The sequence below is a fragment of the Drosophila persimilis genome, unplaced genomic scaffold, assembly GCF_003286085.1.
Source record: "Drosophila persimilis strain 14011-0111.01,24,50 unplaced genomic scaffold, DperRS2 tig00003933-arrow-pilon, whole genome shotgun sequence".
Classification (NCBI taxonomy): Eukaryota; Metazoa; Arthropoda; class Insecta; order Diptera; family Drosophilidae; genus Drosophila; species Drosophila persimilis.
The window spans coordinates 1,163,101-1,179,961 of NW_020825706.1; the positions used below are offsets into that span (position 1 = coordinate 1,163,101).

At 41.7% G+C, this 16,861-nt stretch overlaps 2 protein-coding genes across 6 annotated transcripts; both read left to right on the forward strand.

Annotated features, from left to right (window-relative positions):
• Positions 1 to 2,427: 2,427 nt before the first annotated feature.
• Positions 2,428 to 3,022, forward strand: LOC6594483. The gene is made up of 2 exons (XM_002019713.2): positions 2,428 to 2,710; positions 2,824 to 3,022. Exons 1-2 carry the CDS (start codon positions 2,451 to 2,453, stop codon positions 2,906 to 2,908), a joined length of 345 nt encoding a protein of 114 aa, XP_002019749.1. The 5' UTR covers positions 2,428 to 2,450; the 3' UTR covers positions 2,909 to 3,022.
• Positions 3,023 to 3,881: 859 nt separating this feature from the next.
• On the forward strand, positions 3,882 to 16,798 carry LOC113567256 (nocturnin). Of its 5 annotated transcripts, XM_026994494.1 has the most exons (8): positions 7,344 to 7,426; positions 12,719 to 12,990; positions 14,763 to 14,867; positions 15,076 to 15,311; positions 15,374 to 15,445; positions 15,499 to 15,620; positions 15,697 to 16,329; positions 16,391 to 16,798. In XM_026994494.1, the coding sequence occupies exons 2-8, from the start codon at positions 12,911 to 12,913 to the stop codon at positions 16,592 to 16,594; spliced, it is 1,452 nt and encodes a 483-aa protein (XP_026850295.1). In that variant the 5' UTR covers positions 7,344 to 7,426; positions 12,719 to 12,910; the 3' UTR covers positions 16,595 to 16,798. The 5 variants fall into 5 exon arrangements, with proteins under 5 accessions (XP_026850298.1, XP_026850295.1, XP_026850297.1 ...); XM_026994496.1 differs by lacking the exon at positions 14,763 to 14,867; XM_026994497.1 differs by lacking the exons at positions 7,344 to 7,426; positions 12,719 to 12,990; positions 14,763 to 14,867 and adding an exon at positions 3,882 to 3,961.
• The last annotated feature ends 63 nt before the right edge of the window (positions 16,799 to 16,861 follow it).

Consider the following 16,861-nt stretch of genomic DNA (forward strand, 5'->3'; position numbering starts at 1 on the left):
TAAAATAGATGAGATTTTTAAGGCTTAAGATAATATTAATAAAGAATTAATGACTAAAAACAGAGGAAGAAAGAGTAAAAATGGTTACAAATTGGACAATATTAATTTATAATTTTAAGGGATATTTCGGGGAACAAACCAAAGGGAATTGCAAATTTACTGGCGGGGAAGATACCTTCGCAATCGATTCGCTGTCTCACCAACCCCCGGCTCACTCGCTCCCGCCGATACCGAAAATACATATATAATATAAAGATAGCGGAGAAATCAGCTGGCTCACTAACCCCCGATATTATACAAAGATAGGGCAGAAATCAGCTGATTAACGTTTTTGTCGAGGCACAACCACTAAAAGTAAGGTTAGGTACTTATTTCAGCAACTTCCCATGCACTTTCCCCAGCAAACAGTTTCATATTGGCTTACTCATGTTTGCAATATACCAAATCTGTCCTTAAAATGAAATATTTCATGTTCAATATTTGCCAATGGAAGATCTTGGCAGGCACTTAACCTTTACGTTGAATATTTGACAGTGCTTTGCATACTGTACTGTACAGTCAATGAAAATCAATGAGAATCAATGAAAATTCATGAAAATGAAATATAAAACAGTTTCGGCTGGAATCAGGCAAAGGTCCTGCACCCACAGAACACCCACGGACATGTCTGTATATCGATTCCCTGCATAAAGTGGGTGTAGGATGTATGTATGTAGGAGGCCCAGTACTTGATTGATTTCCGAGTAAATGCAACAGTTTATTTGCATATTTTGCAGAATGTTTCTTGCACAAACCGAATGGTAAACAGAAGTATATTACTGTACGAAATATGTAAAATATTTAAATTGGCAAAATATCCCATACACAAAATGAAAGGTCAGACCAAATGGGGGAGGGGGTCAAAGGATCAGTGATGGGATGTGCAGAGCTGCAGAAGCCAAACGAATTTTATAGAAAATTTAATAAAATGCAACCCACAAAATACAGAGAGAGCGGGATAGAGGGAAATGCCAATGAATACAAGAAATATACGAATAAATATGCTATTTACTTTTATTGCATTTCAATTTGCTATCAAAGCCAACAGCCAACAGCCAGCAGACAGCCAATGAACATATTGCAAGTTATGGATTTTTTTATAAAAGGATTCCACAACATTTTGCCACAGCTGCTTGGTATTTTATGGTATTTTATATGGAATTTAAAATGCATTCTTCTGCTCAGCATAGCATAGGTACACAGGCACCGCCCGAAGCCAAAACTGAACTAGCTGCCATCTGTCTGTCATCTCTGATTTGTTAGCAATAAGCCTGGCTGGAAGCCAGAGACAAAAGGGTCTCATCATTGCTAGTGCCACTCCACATGCCATAATATAAACATATTCATTACTTATCGTAATACGACCATATGAATCCTATATGAACCTGCTTCGTTTCCTGTTGATTGCCATCTTTATCCTGCCCTCCTGCCCTCCTGCCCTCCTGCCCATCCCTGCATGAACTCCGTTGCACACTCGGTTTATGGGTAACCACTGCGGCACTTGTAATGCAATTGAGTCCCCGACTAAAGAAGAGCTTTAAGGGCTCTGACAGAAAGTTGTTCCGTGTCCCACCACCCTGCCCTCTATATCCTGTGTGGGTGCGTCTCCTATGCAATTCTCATGACAATGCAATGCTGCAGATAATTGCACGTTACAGGGTCCTGCAAGCAACCAGCAGAGCCTGTTCTGTCGTTTCGAAGACAAAATCAAAATCCAACAATATGGCAATAAACGAATTTTCGTTATAACAATGCAGTTGACCATCACAGAACACACACCCCCACCCCCACACCCCCACACATGAATGGCCTCTTCCTCTGTGTGCCCCAAACTGCGTTCAACCACATGCAATTTTGTTTGGGATGCTGATACCCCCAATGGCCAGGGCCAAAAGGAGGTAATGGCCAATGGTCAGTGCTGGCTGGACTTGCTAGCCACAATTTTTTGGGCCGGGTCGGGGGTTGGGTTGGGTTGGGTGGTAAATGTCCCTAGGTGTTGGCCACATGGGAGCGAACCCAAAACGCAGCTATTTGTATTTTGTTACAGGACATGCTGTCAGTGGCTATATCCTTTGCAGCGAGTGGGTCGGAGGGATTTTTATTGAACAAAAATTCATAACTGTAGCCACCCCTCGTTTTTGGGTGACATTTTTTGGAGCAGCGTCCAATGCCGCCTCTGGGCAGGTCTCTGTTCTTCTCTCACTTATTGAATTTTCAGGACTATTTTCGGGAAATATTTTGGCAATGCGATTGTGTGCGGCTGGGGCTAATTTAGCTGCAACGGAGAGTCTTTAGTCTCTCATTTCCGGCACTTGTTTAGTGTGCCGTCGATTGCCTTCAGAGGGGCCTTATCAATTGGCTGGCCAAGTGGTCGTCACCTGTCGCTTCTGGCCTAGTCAGTCTTTGTCAACATGTCGTCGTGGATTGTGTCCACCACAGAGCTGCACGACTCTGGGGCCAATGGTAATACCTACCGATCTGGCGGATCCCGCCACAAACGTATGATCCTAATGGTGTGGCACAGTCTGACGGAGAAATGCGAGAAATTCGGTCAATTTCTGAGGCGAGAGACGAACAAACCGCTGCCGAAAGAGTTGAGGCGATCGCTGCGATTAAGTAAGTCGTCCAAACGCAAAGGCTATCGGTCTTGGGAGAGCGAGGCTGATAAACGGTAAGAACAATATACATATACATATATATGTGGTACACCTGTGCCCCAGATAAGCCACTTGTTATTGTTTTGCTCTGAAGGTTCTCCCTATTTATCAATCTTTTGTTTTCTAGGCTGATGCAAGAGCGCTTGAACGAACCGATTAATATTTCCATACGCATGGGACCGGCCTATGACTTCAGACCCTCGAACTCCTGAATGGAAAGCCCTTTCGAATTTCAGCCAAAAACCACCTCTGTTAACGCTCTGTTAAATTATCATAAGTTCAAAAGTGCAAACCGTTAGCTTTTATTAAAAGTTTCTACTTATTTACACCCAGTTTTTGTACTCACGAACAAAGCTCTTAATCAGCTGTAAGCCGAGAGCTTTTAGCTGCAGTCAAAGCTCTGCTTCTCTTTCGATTATTGACTCTCTTAAGCTTCTACGGCAGTTGGTTCTCTTAAGGGCGCCCACACAAAAGTTTATTGCCCCGCTCACAACAAGTGGACGTGACGGTATACACTTCACTATGGAGTGTATGTTCTTCAGAGGGAAATATGTTAATAAAGGGTTTAGTGTCTCAATTAGCCGGGTTCATAATTATTAAAACATATAAATAAAATTCAAGTAATGTTCATGAAAAACATCATTATTATATTAATAATAAAATAATATATATATCAAATCAAATAAATCATATATCAATCATAATCAAATGGCCTTTATCTTCATTTTTCTAAAATAATCATTTTCTTAAGGTACTTACCTCTGTCCACTCCACCTGCCGGAGAGCATTCACCAGTCGCCAGAGCTTCTACTTTTTTGCTTGCCTTGCACTTATTCACGGCGTTACACTCTCACTCTCTTCGGGACGCGCGTTCGCGCTCTCTCTCTGCCGCACAGTTAGTCGCTCTCTTCCCGTCTGCCGCCATACGTCACAGAAAGCGTTATCTTCCCACTAGAGTGTAAAACGTGTTCCGCGGACGCGGAAATGACATTGATAGTGAAATTTTAGCTTAATTTGTTCGTTATTTTTTGTTTAAACCACAAACATTCACTAAAAAAATAAAACAATAAAAAATACCATAAACAAGAGAACTTTTATTGAAAAACTTTGACTTGCACTAAAACAACCGAAACGAAACGGAACGAAAAACAATAAATAAAATTAACATAAACAAAAGCGAGTGAAGCGTACGTGCAAAATATGAAGCTGATTTCCACATTCGTTTTCTTGGTGGTGGCGTTTTACAAGTTTTTCAAGAAATTTTTGTAAGTTTCCATAATTATCTAATACTTGTGTCCTTTGATGTTGTGGGGTGTGCCCGTGCCCGTGCCCTTGTCCTTTTCTTGAAAAAAATCTGTGACTTATTGACAAAACAACCTCAGCAGCGGGCCGTGCCGTGCAGCAAACAAAAACAACCACACTAGGCTGCAATAAAAGCATTGTGTTTCCCGTTTGTTTGTTGCTTCGTTGCTTTGTTGCTTTTCATAAATCAAATTTCCTTTGTGCAGGTCTCTGCATTTATTCAGCTTTTTCTTTGTTCTTCTTGCAGGGGATTTTCTTTTTTGTTTTTAAATAAATTTTGCTTCAATGCGAGCCTCTTTAGCTGCTGATTAGTGCGAGTGAAAGGGAAGAGAGGGGAAGAGAGCTTTCCCACACTCTCTGGCTGGCTCTCAATCTATCCCCGGCTAATTTTCTCTCCCTCTCTGTCTCTCTTTATTAGCGCCTCGCACGTTTTTTGTTTGGGTTTGAGGCCGCTAGAAAATTGGCTAGAGTCATGGTGCATTTTTCTAGGGTGTGTTGCTCTCCATCTATCTCTTTACATTAAAGCTAATTGGGTAGTGCTTTAGTCACCCCATTTGAACACACCCTGCCCTGCGGCTTGCTATTTGGGTTGGTATTTGGGGGGTTTTCTGCATATAATTTACTCAAGTGCCTGTTTGTTGCTCTTGTTTTACGAGTGACTTTGTGTGAGTGTGTGTGTGTTTGTGGATGAGTGTGTGGTTGACAACAGAAATGGGTTTTTAATTACTCCTACCATAACGGTTCTTTGTGTATATTGATGTACATACATACATATGTACATGTGTGTGTGCGTTTGAGGGCGTTGTGTACTTAATTTGAACAAGCACAAAAGATCCCCACTGATTAAAGAGGGGCTTGCCCTTGTTCAAGAGACCCGAGACCCCATAACTTCATTCGCTATTGTGGGGAATTCCCCGATACAAAAGATCTCAGTTTGTTTGGGGGAAATGGATAATTGACAGATGCCAGATGCTACCCCGGCAGAATTTTCGAGTGTGTTGTGGTCAGGTGAGCATTAATCATACCCTAGCCTACAGTGGTAGAACATGTCCATCTAGGAATCTACAGGGCATGCACGGATACCTGAATAATAATAGTCAACAAACTATTTAACATGCCATTTATCAATTGACCATAATCTAATTTAATAGACTCCATAAATTTCCCATTAAGCTTAGAGATAAATGACGTAAACCCATAAAACCCTCAATAATTATTAACAATATTTTATTTTCATTTAAACTATAATAAATTGTACATTTTAAAATCTTTAGATTCCAAAATCAATCCAACAATCACTTTTCAATCAACATTCTTCATCTGTCAAAATTTTTAGCAGCAAATTGATGAATCTTTAAATCTATCAGGCAAAACAGACAAAGTATGTACTTTAAGTAATCCTTTTCTGTCAACACCCAAAGCAAAAATCCACTTATTCAGCACTCAACATTCATTACCCAACCCAACCTACCCCAAAAGCGACTTAAAGACTTAAGCCGGCAGATCAGCAGTCAACCGAAAACTCGAAACAACCGGAATGACTCAGTTCTAGAACACATGTACATATGAATGGCATACATATGAATGTAAGAGCGTATGTGAATCGAGTCTCATAATCCATTCTGGACAAATACTCGAAATACATAGACTGCTAGAAAAGTCCCACTCTGATAAGAAAAACACTCGGAGGTTATACAAGAAAACAGTTCAAATTTCAACAAAAACAAAAAATATACATATGTACATATATGATTTCTTTTGTACATTATATAGAACGGGCACGCTTACGGTTTGCCGAATTTGATAAGACCCAAAAACCCAGAACGCCTCAAAGTACACGTAAACAAAACAGTAGAATGGCAGACTATAGCTGACTACATCGAAAATCCATTTGAAGTATCATATAATATAAATATATATAAGATAAATAGAAAGCGAACTTTATACCGGCCGCAGGCACTCAAACAAGGCCGTGGTGGGGTCCACTCGAAAAACCATAATCTTATCTCAATGGCCAGACCACTGGGCTGGGGCCGAGAGCAATAAAAATACACATAGAACTAAATAGTTGTAGTGGCCCCTCCAACTGCCCCACCGAACAGCAGTAACCTTGACAATCTCTGGATTCGCTCATAGAACAACGCAAATGCAACCGCTTCAAACTAATTAAAACCAAATACATCCAGGCAACGTCACATTTTTCTGCATTCTCCCAACCAGAGCTTATCAAAGCAGCCTTGCAAATAAATTCACCCTTTGAATCTTTTATAGCCAACATGTGGGCGAAAGAGTTGTGTTCAAAGAACTATTATGAAGTGGCAATTGTGCTCCTGTTATAGCCGATAAGATACAGTCCAGACGAAGCCAGACACGATCAGCGCGTCACTGGAGGCATTTTGTTATCAATTCCGATTTACAAATCGTTCATGGATTGACCCACTCCCATGCAATAAATTAATGGGTAATGAATCATTCGAGTATGTACTCGAGTTGTCTTTGAGTTAAATCTCTGAGATATTTATAAAGGGAAGGATGTATGAATTTAAAGAAAACTTGGAGAGAGTTTGCTATAAGGCCTTCAAATGTCTGTTTAACGAGGAGGACGGAGGTGCTTTTAAGGGAACTGTATACTTTCTAAACAGATGAACCTTGATTCTGGGAATTTTTAATGAAATTCCACCCAGAATTTAGATGCCACAACCTTGAACCAAGTAATTTAGTCTCAAAATGGAACAAAAACACCATTTTGCTTATTTTCAGAATAATAAATATTTTTTAAACAATAAGTATACTTTCTATATCTTTATTCCTTCCTTCCGTCTGCCTTGTGCACGATCTGCTATATTTCTTCGGTAGCTCTTTGCTCTTACCCTTCCATGCCCTACACTTGTGGACATGTAATCGCTATCAATGTCAAACAGAGTTACAAGTCAGCCCCCATAGAAACCAAAATCAAATGCTAAACGAACTGAAAACATACATATGTATGTATATACGAGCACAGAGCAGCATTACAGACCCTGAGAGAGTGAGCCATTGAACTTATTACGATAATGAGGTAGCCAGAGAGCGAGTGAGAGTGAGAGAGAGAGTGTAGCGATTATTGTGCAACCGCCTCGTTCAGACAGACACCCAAACAGAGAGCGTTAGAGGGGGAGAGAGCACACCATTATCAATATCCTTATCAGCAATGCTCTCTCTCTCTCTCTCGCTGGTACTCGGTGGGGGGAGTGGGAGTATAAATGGCGCAAAGCACCATCCATCGCGTTTAGTTCTTTGCAGTTCGTCGGAGGCATTAGAACCAATTAAATTTGCGCTTTTTGAAAAATCTACTTATCGATCCATTTCGACTGCTTTTTTGGATACTCTTCGATTTTCGCTACTTAACCATGTGTGGGAGTGCATAGAGCATAGTGGGCAACAAAATGGTGAGTTCTGCACAGACCCCGATAGACCCCATCCTTTGCTGAACGAAGAACCCGCTTGCAAAATGCCCCACGAACCGAATGAACGAATTTTCGAGTCCAGTCCAATGAAAGGCGGCTGGAATCAGCTTTTGCCGGAGCAGAACCAGTTATTTCCAAGCCAAAGTCGACGCGATATAGTGCCCATACTCGTACAGGCGAGCATTTACGATTAAAACATACAATCTGTCGCTAGGCGGTTGTATAACGAATTAATCAAACCTAAGCAAAAGCGTTTAAGCATTTAAAGTGTGCCTATACCCTAGGAACCAGATGATATATGTGTGCCAGTTAGGCGACAGGAGAATATGTACTTGTGCTTCTAGCAGGACTGTAAAATATCTTTATTTATGGGTTGCTAACCAAAAGAAATTGAACTTTCATACACATAAATGGGAAAACAATCTTGGTAGGCAATTTATTACAACAGATCGTTGTCAGGGAAAGTCTCTGCTGTAAGAACTGCAATGGTAAGCATCTTTAGATGCCCTGTAATATCATAAACTGTCTCGTCAAGGCATGACAGAATATCAAACGATGATAGCTTATGATATAGCAAAGGAAGCAGCGCCACTTTAGACAACCTTCGAGTCACCGTATAGCAGAGTCTCATGGCATACAAATAGAGCAATTCTTTATATCAGAAGGTAAATTATTGAGCAGCTTTTGTCATAGTACCCCCTTGTTTTTGGGTTCAAAATAACGTCCGCAACTGCTTTTTAACAATAAACTATCAATAGACTTCCAAACATAATGTTTTTCCATAGTGCGATTATTTATAGGTCATCGATTAGTCGACTAAACCAAAGAATTCGTAATTTCAATAAGTGCCAAACAACTGATAAGCTTGTCAAATACCAGACGTCCCTTGTTGGTTTTTCGTTTTTGATATATAGAGCTAGAGCCAGACGCCTGATCGATGACCCGATCACCTCTGTACGGGAGCAGGTGTCCCAGTAATTTAGCTGACAAAGTAAATGCCGTTACAGAGTATTAAAAATGCCACACGCGTACGCCCTGCCTAGAGGCCTAGAACTGTCATAAGTTCAGCGGGCGTACAAGTTCATGTGGCATTCGTTCCCAACAAGTTGACGGACGATTCTCTATAGACCCGCTCGTACACTCACGTAGTACATATAGCCGCATATATAAATAAAACTCAATGTCGGCCGCCTCAACACGACTTTCCGCAGTGCATTGCCAAAAAGAAGGAAAAACAACAAATAAGAGACGGAATTTATATCAAATCTTTAAACAGCCAAAGAGCAGACGCAGGGAAGGGGAAGTAAATATTATATGTAATTAGTGGGATAACCGAGAAATACTTCTTGTTGGGTGCTGGAACGGTTTGTAAATATAGGAATATTAAATATAGAAGGGTACTTACATGTACAGACAATTTTGTTGTGGGATATTATGGGCTGTTGTTATTGCATAGATATTCCACTAAAAAGTCAGCATTTCTTTGTATTTGATGGGCTTTCATGTGTATAATCGTCAATGTAATTAGACTTTTCCTTGTTACACAAACGTATTACATCTTCAAGGGCTTTCATGTGGAATATTTCAAAACAATTTATTTGCATTAAACGTATGTGGAGGCAGATTAAGTGTATTTATATTTATATGGGCGAGACACGCCTTAGAATTGTATATTTTGTGTTGTGCTTGGATCAATTCTACACGCCTAAAAGTATGGTACACGTGAATGACTCTGATATCGATCATATGTACATATGAATATCTACACATGCATGTAGTTTGCTCATGCACATATGTAAATCATAAGTAAAATTCGTGTAAATTTCTCGTTTCTTGGGCAGACTATTGAGTTTTGCTCTAGAACTGCTTCCAAAAGAACTTCATCCACGCTTTAAACTGGAAAAATACTTTAATCTTACTTCTCAAGTTAATATCTTTTGTGTTTCATGACATCCCATGCTGCCACCATCAAAGAAAGAGATACAAAAACCGATCTTATATCAGAGTACTAGACTTGTAACCTTTTATTAGATCTAGATCTGCACAAGTACTCAAGGGAATGATTAGATTGAGAAAAAAGGGTCCTTAAGTCTTTAAAAATAAACTAAACATTTCATTCAGTCTACGATTTCAATGAGAAAAACTAGATATACGTGTAGGCTCTACATGAACACATATGTAAATACGAGTATGTACCCACTGCGGAAACGAATGAAAGTTGTTCTGTTTGGTTTGTTGTTGTATTTTGTATTTGATTCGCTTTTAGTTTATTAGCCACCAAATGAAATGCAATTAATTTGCTCTTGAATTAATGCAAATCATGAAAGGCAACAACAAAAGTCATGAAATTGTATAATAATTTATTAGCTACAAATTAGCATTGGAGGTTTGATGTCTGTTTGTGTGCTTTTCCCCCCTTTCTGGGAGGAGGAACAATAATGATTGTCAACTGACAGACAGACAGATGGAGAGACAGTTGATTAATCAATCTTTTCTGATTGGAAATTGTTCATTATTTATCAGTTATTGTTGTTTTTGGAAATGAAATTACAATAGAAGTTACGACCTACCTAACATTTACTACTCTTTGAGGAAGTCGGGAGCTTGGGGAACACTTTGAAGATCACTTTTTAAGGAAGTTAGGGTGATTTTTGATTATTTTTAAATGGTTTTTGATGTAGATGGATGTCCTCTTTTAAACAAGACAATCCTTCTGATAATTTTATTATTTATTAGCCATTTCCTGTGTTATGAATACAGCCATCTCTCTCAATTGTTCAGCAATTATTTCACTGTGGCTTTAACCTCAAACACAGCCACAAGTTCAAGTGAATATTCTTTTTAATTGAACAAAACAATTCATGTTATGTTTTCCACACAAGCCCCAGCTGATTCATCAGGTCAAGTTTATGTGAGGGGGGAGGTCCAATGAAAGTGCCAGGCAGGCAGGCACTCAATCTATAACTTTTAGGCAGTAAATCACAGTAAATCTTATTGTGATTCGGCTAATTGTGAATTTGACATTTTGGAAAGTGATCAAATGTGGTTTGCCTTTAGCCAGAGGAACAACGAAACGAACGCAACGACCAAATCGGCTTCGATCGAGCAAAGTGAGCGATCGAGAGCATTTACCTATGACTGGTACTGAACAAAACAGACAACTGTCTGGTCTGCCTCTTTTAATGAGAGTGTGCGATGTGCGACGTGCGATGTGCGAGAGGAGAGCGCCCAGAGGGAGCACTTGATTGCCTCGATCTCGGGCTAGAGCCCCCCCATGCAAAGATATAAATAAGGAAAAGCAACGCACGCGCGTATTAATTGTTGGATGTTCTAAACGGACAGTCGGTCGGTAGTCGCTAGTCGGTCTCTCTCCTAAAATATTGCAAAAATAATATTCAAAAGTGTTCGAATGGAAGAAGAGTGAAACGGAAATGGATAACAAGAACTGCATACAAGAGCATTATGGCCATCGTCGACAGCCCGCCCTGGGCAAGGCCATGCCCGTGACGGCTCTGCTATTGAATCTCAATCTGGATGATGGCACTCGCCGGCGCCAGGATGTCCAGGAGGACCGGGATGAAGACGACGAGAATCCCCCACGATACTTTAATGTCACAGATGAGCCACCATCGCCCGATGGAGGGGAAGAGCCACCCCCACCGCCAGCCCACTATCGACAGGAACCACAGCTGGCCGGATCCTCGGCGGAGCCCAAACCCTGTCTGAATTGTTTGGGACTAGGAGATCACCAGCTGACCTCCTCCTCCACGTCGGCCATCAATGAGATGTGCCTGCGTCTGTGCGGAGATGAGTGCCGCCAGCCGCAAGGTCTCTCCCTCGGTGGCCAGCGTCTGCGCCAGGATTTCCTCAAGCAATACGAAATTGCGGAAGCACTGGCCAAGACCTCGGCAATGACCTCCACTGTGCAAATGAGGCAGCGTCTGGCCGCACGTAAACTGGAAATCGATTTTGAAATGGATGTCGAACTGGATGCCACCAAGCAGCAACATCAGCAGCAACAGCAGCAGCAGGGTGTGGCCAGCCCCAGCCCCAACTCAAACTCCAATCGAAGACAGACTGCAGCTGCCGTTGGAGGAGACACGGTGCCGCCGTCATCGTCGTTTGCCGTCGATTATGAGCCGCCTCGCGATCTGCTCTTGTATCTTGTGAGGTGAGACATTCAGACAGACAGACAGACAGACAGACAGTAACTGTTGCCGAAACTTGTTGCCTGCCTGGGGGGCTGATAAATCAAGTTCATGGCTGGGCTCTGTGTCAAGTGTTCTTAGGCATTGTCCGGCCCCACAGCCACTCAGGCCCGTTTTTTTTTCAGCGGCAGCAAAAACTAACCTTGCACAATTTTTGTGCGAATTGATCATCAGGGTGGTCTGGTTGTCTGTATTTTTTAGTTGAGTGAAAGGCGGGGAAAATGTGACAGGAACGATTATAATTAACAATTAATCTGTTGATGATACCTTTAGATGCTTTTATTTACTAAAAGATGTTATTCAAGTGTTCTATTGATTCATTAGCATTCAATTTAATATTTATGAGGGGTTTTATATACCTATATGTACTTTATTTGGGTATTTTATTGGGTTTAAAAGTCTTTTTGATTTTTCTTTGAATTGGATCGTGCTATAGAGCTATAAAAGAGGTTGGATTTTACAGGGAGTCGTGTCACTCCTTTAAAAGTAATGCCATTTTAAACCAATTTGGGACAATCCATATGTTATACTCTGTAGAGGAATGCAGTAGCAACCCTTTGTGTGGGGACATTTTTTTAAACAAAATTTCTATAACGAATTAGATGGGATAATTTGTATGTTATACTCTGTAGAAGAAACCCCTTGTCGGGGTCACCTATATTTTTTGTACTAATTTCTATAACGATTTAGATGGGATGAACACTACATAGTACTCTTTAGAGTAATTTGCTGTGCAAATATACTACTGTACTACTCTTTAGAGGAATTTGCCATGCCATCAATAATCCTAATCAATAAATAGTATATAAAATATGCCAGCTGGCTGGTTAGTCTATCAATGAATGTTAGTACTTTGTAATTGTCTCTGGATCACGCCCCGACAGCTGATAAGAGCCATACAAAAAGCACACACGTATCGTGTGGCACGTGGCCTATACTCAAGTAAAAACAATTTAAAAGCTACGGCTCGTAAGCGCTTTTGCAAGTGGGTGAAGTTCTTCAGCAAATGAGATCCGAAAATTAATGCCTAACCCCATAAAATATATTTCTGACCGTATTTTTTTAGGAAACACAGATGAGGCCGCGTCTCTTTGACATTGGCATATTGAAATTAAATATAAAACATTTCAAACTATCCTAATAAAACACTCAGAGTTTTTAGCAAACTAAGAGACAGAAATTTAAGAACTAAAAGCCAGAGACTAAAGAGACACAAAAGAAAACACCAAACGAGAAAGTGCACCAAAGGTGATCAAAGATGGAGTTTTTAATGAAAACATCGCGTTTGATTGTCACATCGAAGACGTTTGCGAGACGTGTGGCCGTGCCCATACCCAGGTAAACCCTCCCTTAATTACAATCCCTAGGATATCCAGAAGATACCCCTTGCAGATACAGATACAGATACTTCATTACGCATGTAACTGCGTTGTATCTATCTGTCTGATGGATTAGCATTTGAGATCATACTGTTTAGGCATACAACACCGTCTGGACATTAGCTAAGGATGTGTTATTTTTTGTGCATATCTCAGAGATGCGGGGCACTTTTGTTTTCATTAGCTGACCGGCCATCTGGGACAGAGAGTGAGAGAGTCCCCAATCTGCATTCCGTGTCCCATAAATATTTAGCAGGCTGTCAAGAATTGTTCTTTTGTTTGAGGCTGAGGCCGATACCTCACCACACACGCACGTGAGGCAGAACGTATTGATCTCGTTCTGTATATCTTGCAGATACATGTACAAGCTGGAATACTCGTTTGTGCGTCGCCGTCGCCGCTGTCGTTGTCGTTGTCGTCTCTGGTATCTGTATCTCGGAATCTTCGTTCTCTTTTTCGCCCCGCCGGCGACAATCATCTCTCTAATAAAGCGCCGCACTTCAGTTGGCATTCAGTTTCGCCAAAGTCGCTTGCAAGCGCACCTCGTTCCAACAAATATTTCGGCCACGGTCCCCAACCCAGTTCCCAAATTGGAAATCCTTCACCCTATACCAGATACACTATACCTCCATCAACCGATTCGTCTTCGTCCTGCCATCAGTCATGGAGCAAGCTCTGCATATGAAGCGTGCCAATAAGGCACCCTGCAAGAACGACCGCAAGTCCTACCTCCAGAAGGTGATGCTGACCAGGTGAGAGATCAGATCGGACGACCAGGCTGTGGCTGCTCTTCGCTCTGGACTGAGCCTGTGATTGATTGCGTTGACAAACTGAAACCCGTACACCGAAATCCAGTCCCATACACCCCAAACCGTACCAGAGAGATTCTCTCTCGATGCCCGAACTGGTTTTCATCAGAACCAGAATCAACAGTGCCCCCTCCCCACAACAGCTGTGAAGCTATTGACCGAGCGACATTTTTTTGTTGGTTTTTTAGCAGACTTTTGCGTGAGACTTTTGCGTGGGAGGGAAGCATCTCTATCTCTCTCTCTCTATATCTCCCTCTACAAGAGAGAAAGATCTGCGCTTAAACGTCAGTTTAGAACCAGAGCAAACGTGCTAATTGCTGAGAGATTTGATTAAAAATATATCATGACTTCTCTGCTGAAATGTGCATTAGAGACTCGTATCTATTTCTAGTTTGTGATTAAACTAAAGAGTTAGTATACGAGATAATATTAGAGATATTTCGAGTGGGTAGGACACTGGAGTCTTGATTCTCAGAATGAATAGTATTCAATTGAAAAGTCTCTTTGTCGATGGATAAAGTTGTAAAAGGAACAAATCTGTATTTTACCAGAAATATCTCTGAGATCAAAGAAAAGTGTTCTGAAATAGTTTCAACTTTAAAGTTATTATTTTTATTGATCCTAAGGAAGAAAAATATTGAAAAATTCCCAAGGTTCTGTTCTCTAGAAGAACCCCAAGGACTGTGCTGAGAGTAGTCCTGCAAAATATTCTATCAGAAGACAGGATTCGGTTTTGTTTCGAAGGTCTCCTTCTTTCTTCCCAGCTGCTAATTTCCTAATTTTATACCTTCTTTTTGGCCTATATATCAATTTATTTTGCTTTCCATGCTTTCCTTGAAATTTGTAACTCTGAAAAGCTCTGTAAAATCTGTATTTAATCCCATAAATTCCCCACACACACACACTATGATTCTTTTTGCAGCAAGGGAAATATGGCAAAATTATATACGAGTCGTCGACATAGTCATAGCCTATTCATTTTCAGCATAATACTGCGAAAAATCCTTTATAGAAAGCCCGATGCGTTGTGAGTATCCTTCCGTTGTTGTTGCATTGCGTTCCTTTGTTGCTGTTGTTCTTGATGTTCTTGCTGTCTTTAGCTGAAAATTGTTTGTTTGAAAAATATCGATTTAAATGCCAAAAGAAACCATATCCTTATGGTTTGTGGAGCACGTTTTTAGCTGAATTTTTTTGCCACAAAGAATCCATAATTTATGGCCAATAACCTCTTACAGAATGGGGTCATTCAATTCGGCACCAAAGATCAACAATGTGGACTCCCAGGACGATGGTCTCGAGCTGCCCAAGGGTCTTCTGAGCACATCGGCATTGCTGCAACATGTGCAGCAGTCAAGGGGCGTGGGCATCGAACAGCCATCACTCCTGTCCCGATGCTTCCTCAAGCCCCTGTTGATGGACGAGGATGTCACCGATGGATTGCGTTGTCTCCAGCTGAACTCTGTTTCCAGAGGTAACAAAAATGATACTTACAGCTTTTGATGGATTTATTATAATTTATGGATGGATTTTTAGTTTGCAGTGCACCCATTGAAGGCGATAGTTCGCAGAACATTCGATTGCTACAGTGGAATATTTTGTCGCAGAGTAAGTACTGTTTATATTAATCCTTAATCCTTGTCCTAATCGGTTTCCTTTAGCTCTGGGCCAGCATAACGATGGCTTTGTACGCTGTCCCGAAGAGGCGTTGGATTGGCAGCATCGCAAGTACCTGATTGTCCAAGAGATCCTGCAGAATCAGCCCGATGTCATTTGTCTGCAAGTATATATTTATGACCTCCCCCCTGGCCGCCATGCAGTTGCGCTTTAACAAGGAATCCCCATTCGTTCTTTTGCAGGAAGTGGACCACTTCAAGTTCCTGCAGACCGTCTTGGGCAGCCAGAACTATGCGGGCATCTTCTTCCCCAAACCGGACTCGCCTTGTCTGTACATAGAGCAGAACAACGGACCCGATGGCTGTGCCATTTTCTACAAACGCGACAAGCTGCAGTTGATGGGCTACGACACGAGGGTCCTGGAGGTGTGGCGTGTGCAGAGCAACCAGGTGGCCATTGCGGCCCGACTCCAGTTGAAGGCCTCCGGCCGGGAGTTCTGTGTCTGCACCACCCATCTGAAGGCACGGCATGGCGCCCTGCTGGCCAAGCTGCGCAATGAGCAGGGACGAGATCTGATGCGATTCGTTAAACAGTTTGCTGGCGAGACGCCTCTGCTGCTGTGTGGGGACTTCAATGCGGAGCCCATCGAGCCCATATATGCCACGATACTCGGCTGCGATCTGTTCAAGCTAGGCAGCGCCTACGCGGATGTTAAGCTGGAGCGAGAGCAGATCCTACAGCACAGCGAGGATGTCAATGAGTTTGTCTCGCAGTCGATCAAGCGTGAGCCGCCCTACACCACCTGGAAGATACGCGAGGAGGGCGAAGAGTGTCACACCATTGACTATGTCTTCTATACACCCGATCACCTCAAGGTGGGACCGCATTAAAAGGTTATAAAGACATTTTCTAATCGCTGTTCCCATCCAATTGCAGATCAAAAACTGTCTGGAATTTCCGGCAGGCGAAGAGATTGGCAAAAATCGCACGCCCAGCTATCGGTATCCATCGGATCATTTCTCTTTGGTCTGTGACTTTGAGCTGCTCGATGGCCCACCACCGACCTCTGGCTCGGGGGATCAGGCGGACAAGGCGAGTGACAGCGAGGGGGAGGGCAGCAAACATGGCAACATACAATAGCCAAGCCGCCACAAAGCATCCGCAAATTCACCAGATGACAAGTTTCAATTACATTACATCGATTGTGATATTAGTTGTTAGATACATTTTAGCCTCATAACTCGTACACATACACGAGTGTTGCACGACGACAGTTTGCAGCTTTTTACAAGAAATAATCAAAAATTCACAATAAATAAATTAATTAAGTTGGAAGAAAGTCAACAAAAAATGGGTTTATATGCTATTATTAATAAAAAAAAAAGGTCGCAGCTTTCGTTCTTCTTC

Bases quoted from the DNA above. Each gene is read 5' to 3' on its own strand.
- LOC6594483 (XM_002019713.2), top strand. From the start codon at position 2,451: ATGTCGTCGTGGATTGTGTCCACCACAGAGCTGCACGACTCTGGGGCC. The intron at 2,711-2,823 runs GTAAGAACAATA...TTTGTTTTCTAG, and splicing joins GAGAGCGAGGCTGATAAACG to GCTGATGCAAGAGCGCTTGA.
- LOC113567256 (XM_026994493.1), top strand. From the start codon at position 10,876: ATGGATAACAAGAACTGCATACAAGAGCATTATGGCCATCGTCGACAG. The intron at 15,446-15,498 runs GTAAGTACTGTT...GGTTTCCTTTAG, and splicing joins GTGGAATATTTTGTCGCAGA to CTCTGGGCCAGCATAACGAT. The intron at 16,330-16,390 runs GTGGGACCGCAT...ATCCAATTGCAG, and splicing joins ATACACCCGATCACCTCAAG to ATCAAAAACTGTCTGGAATT.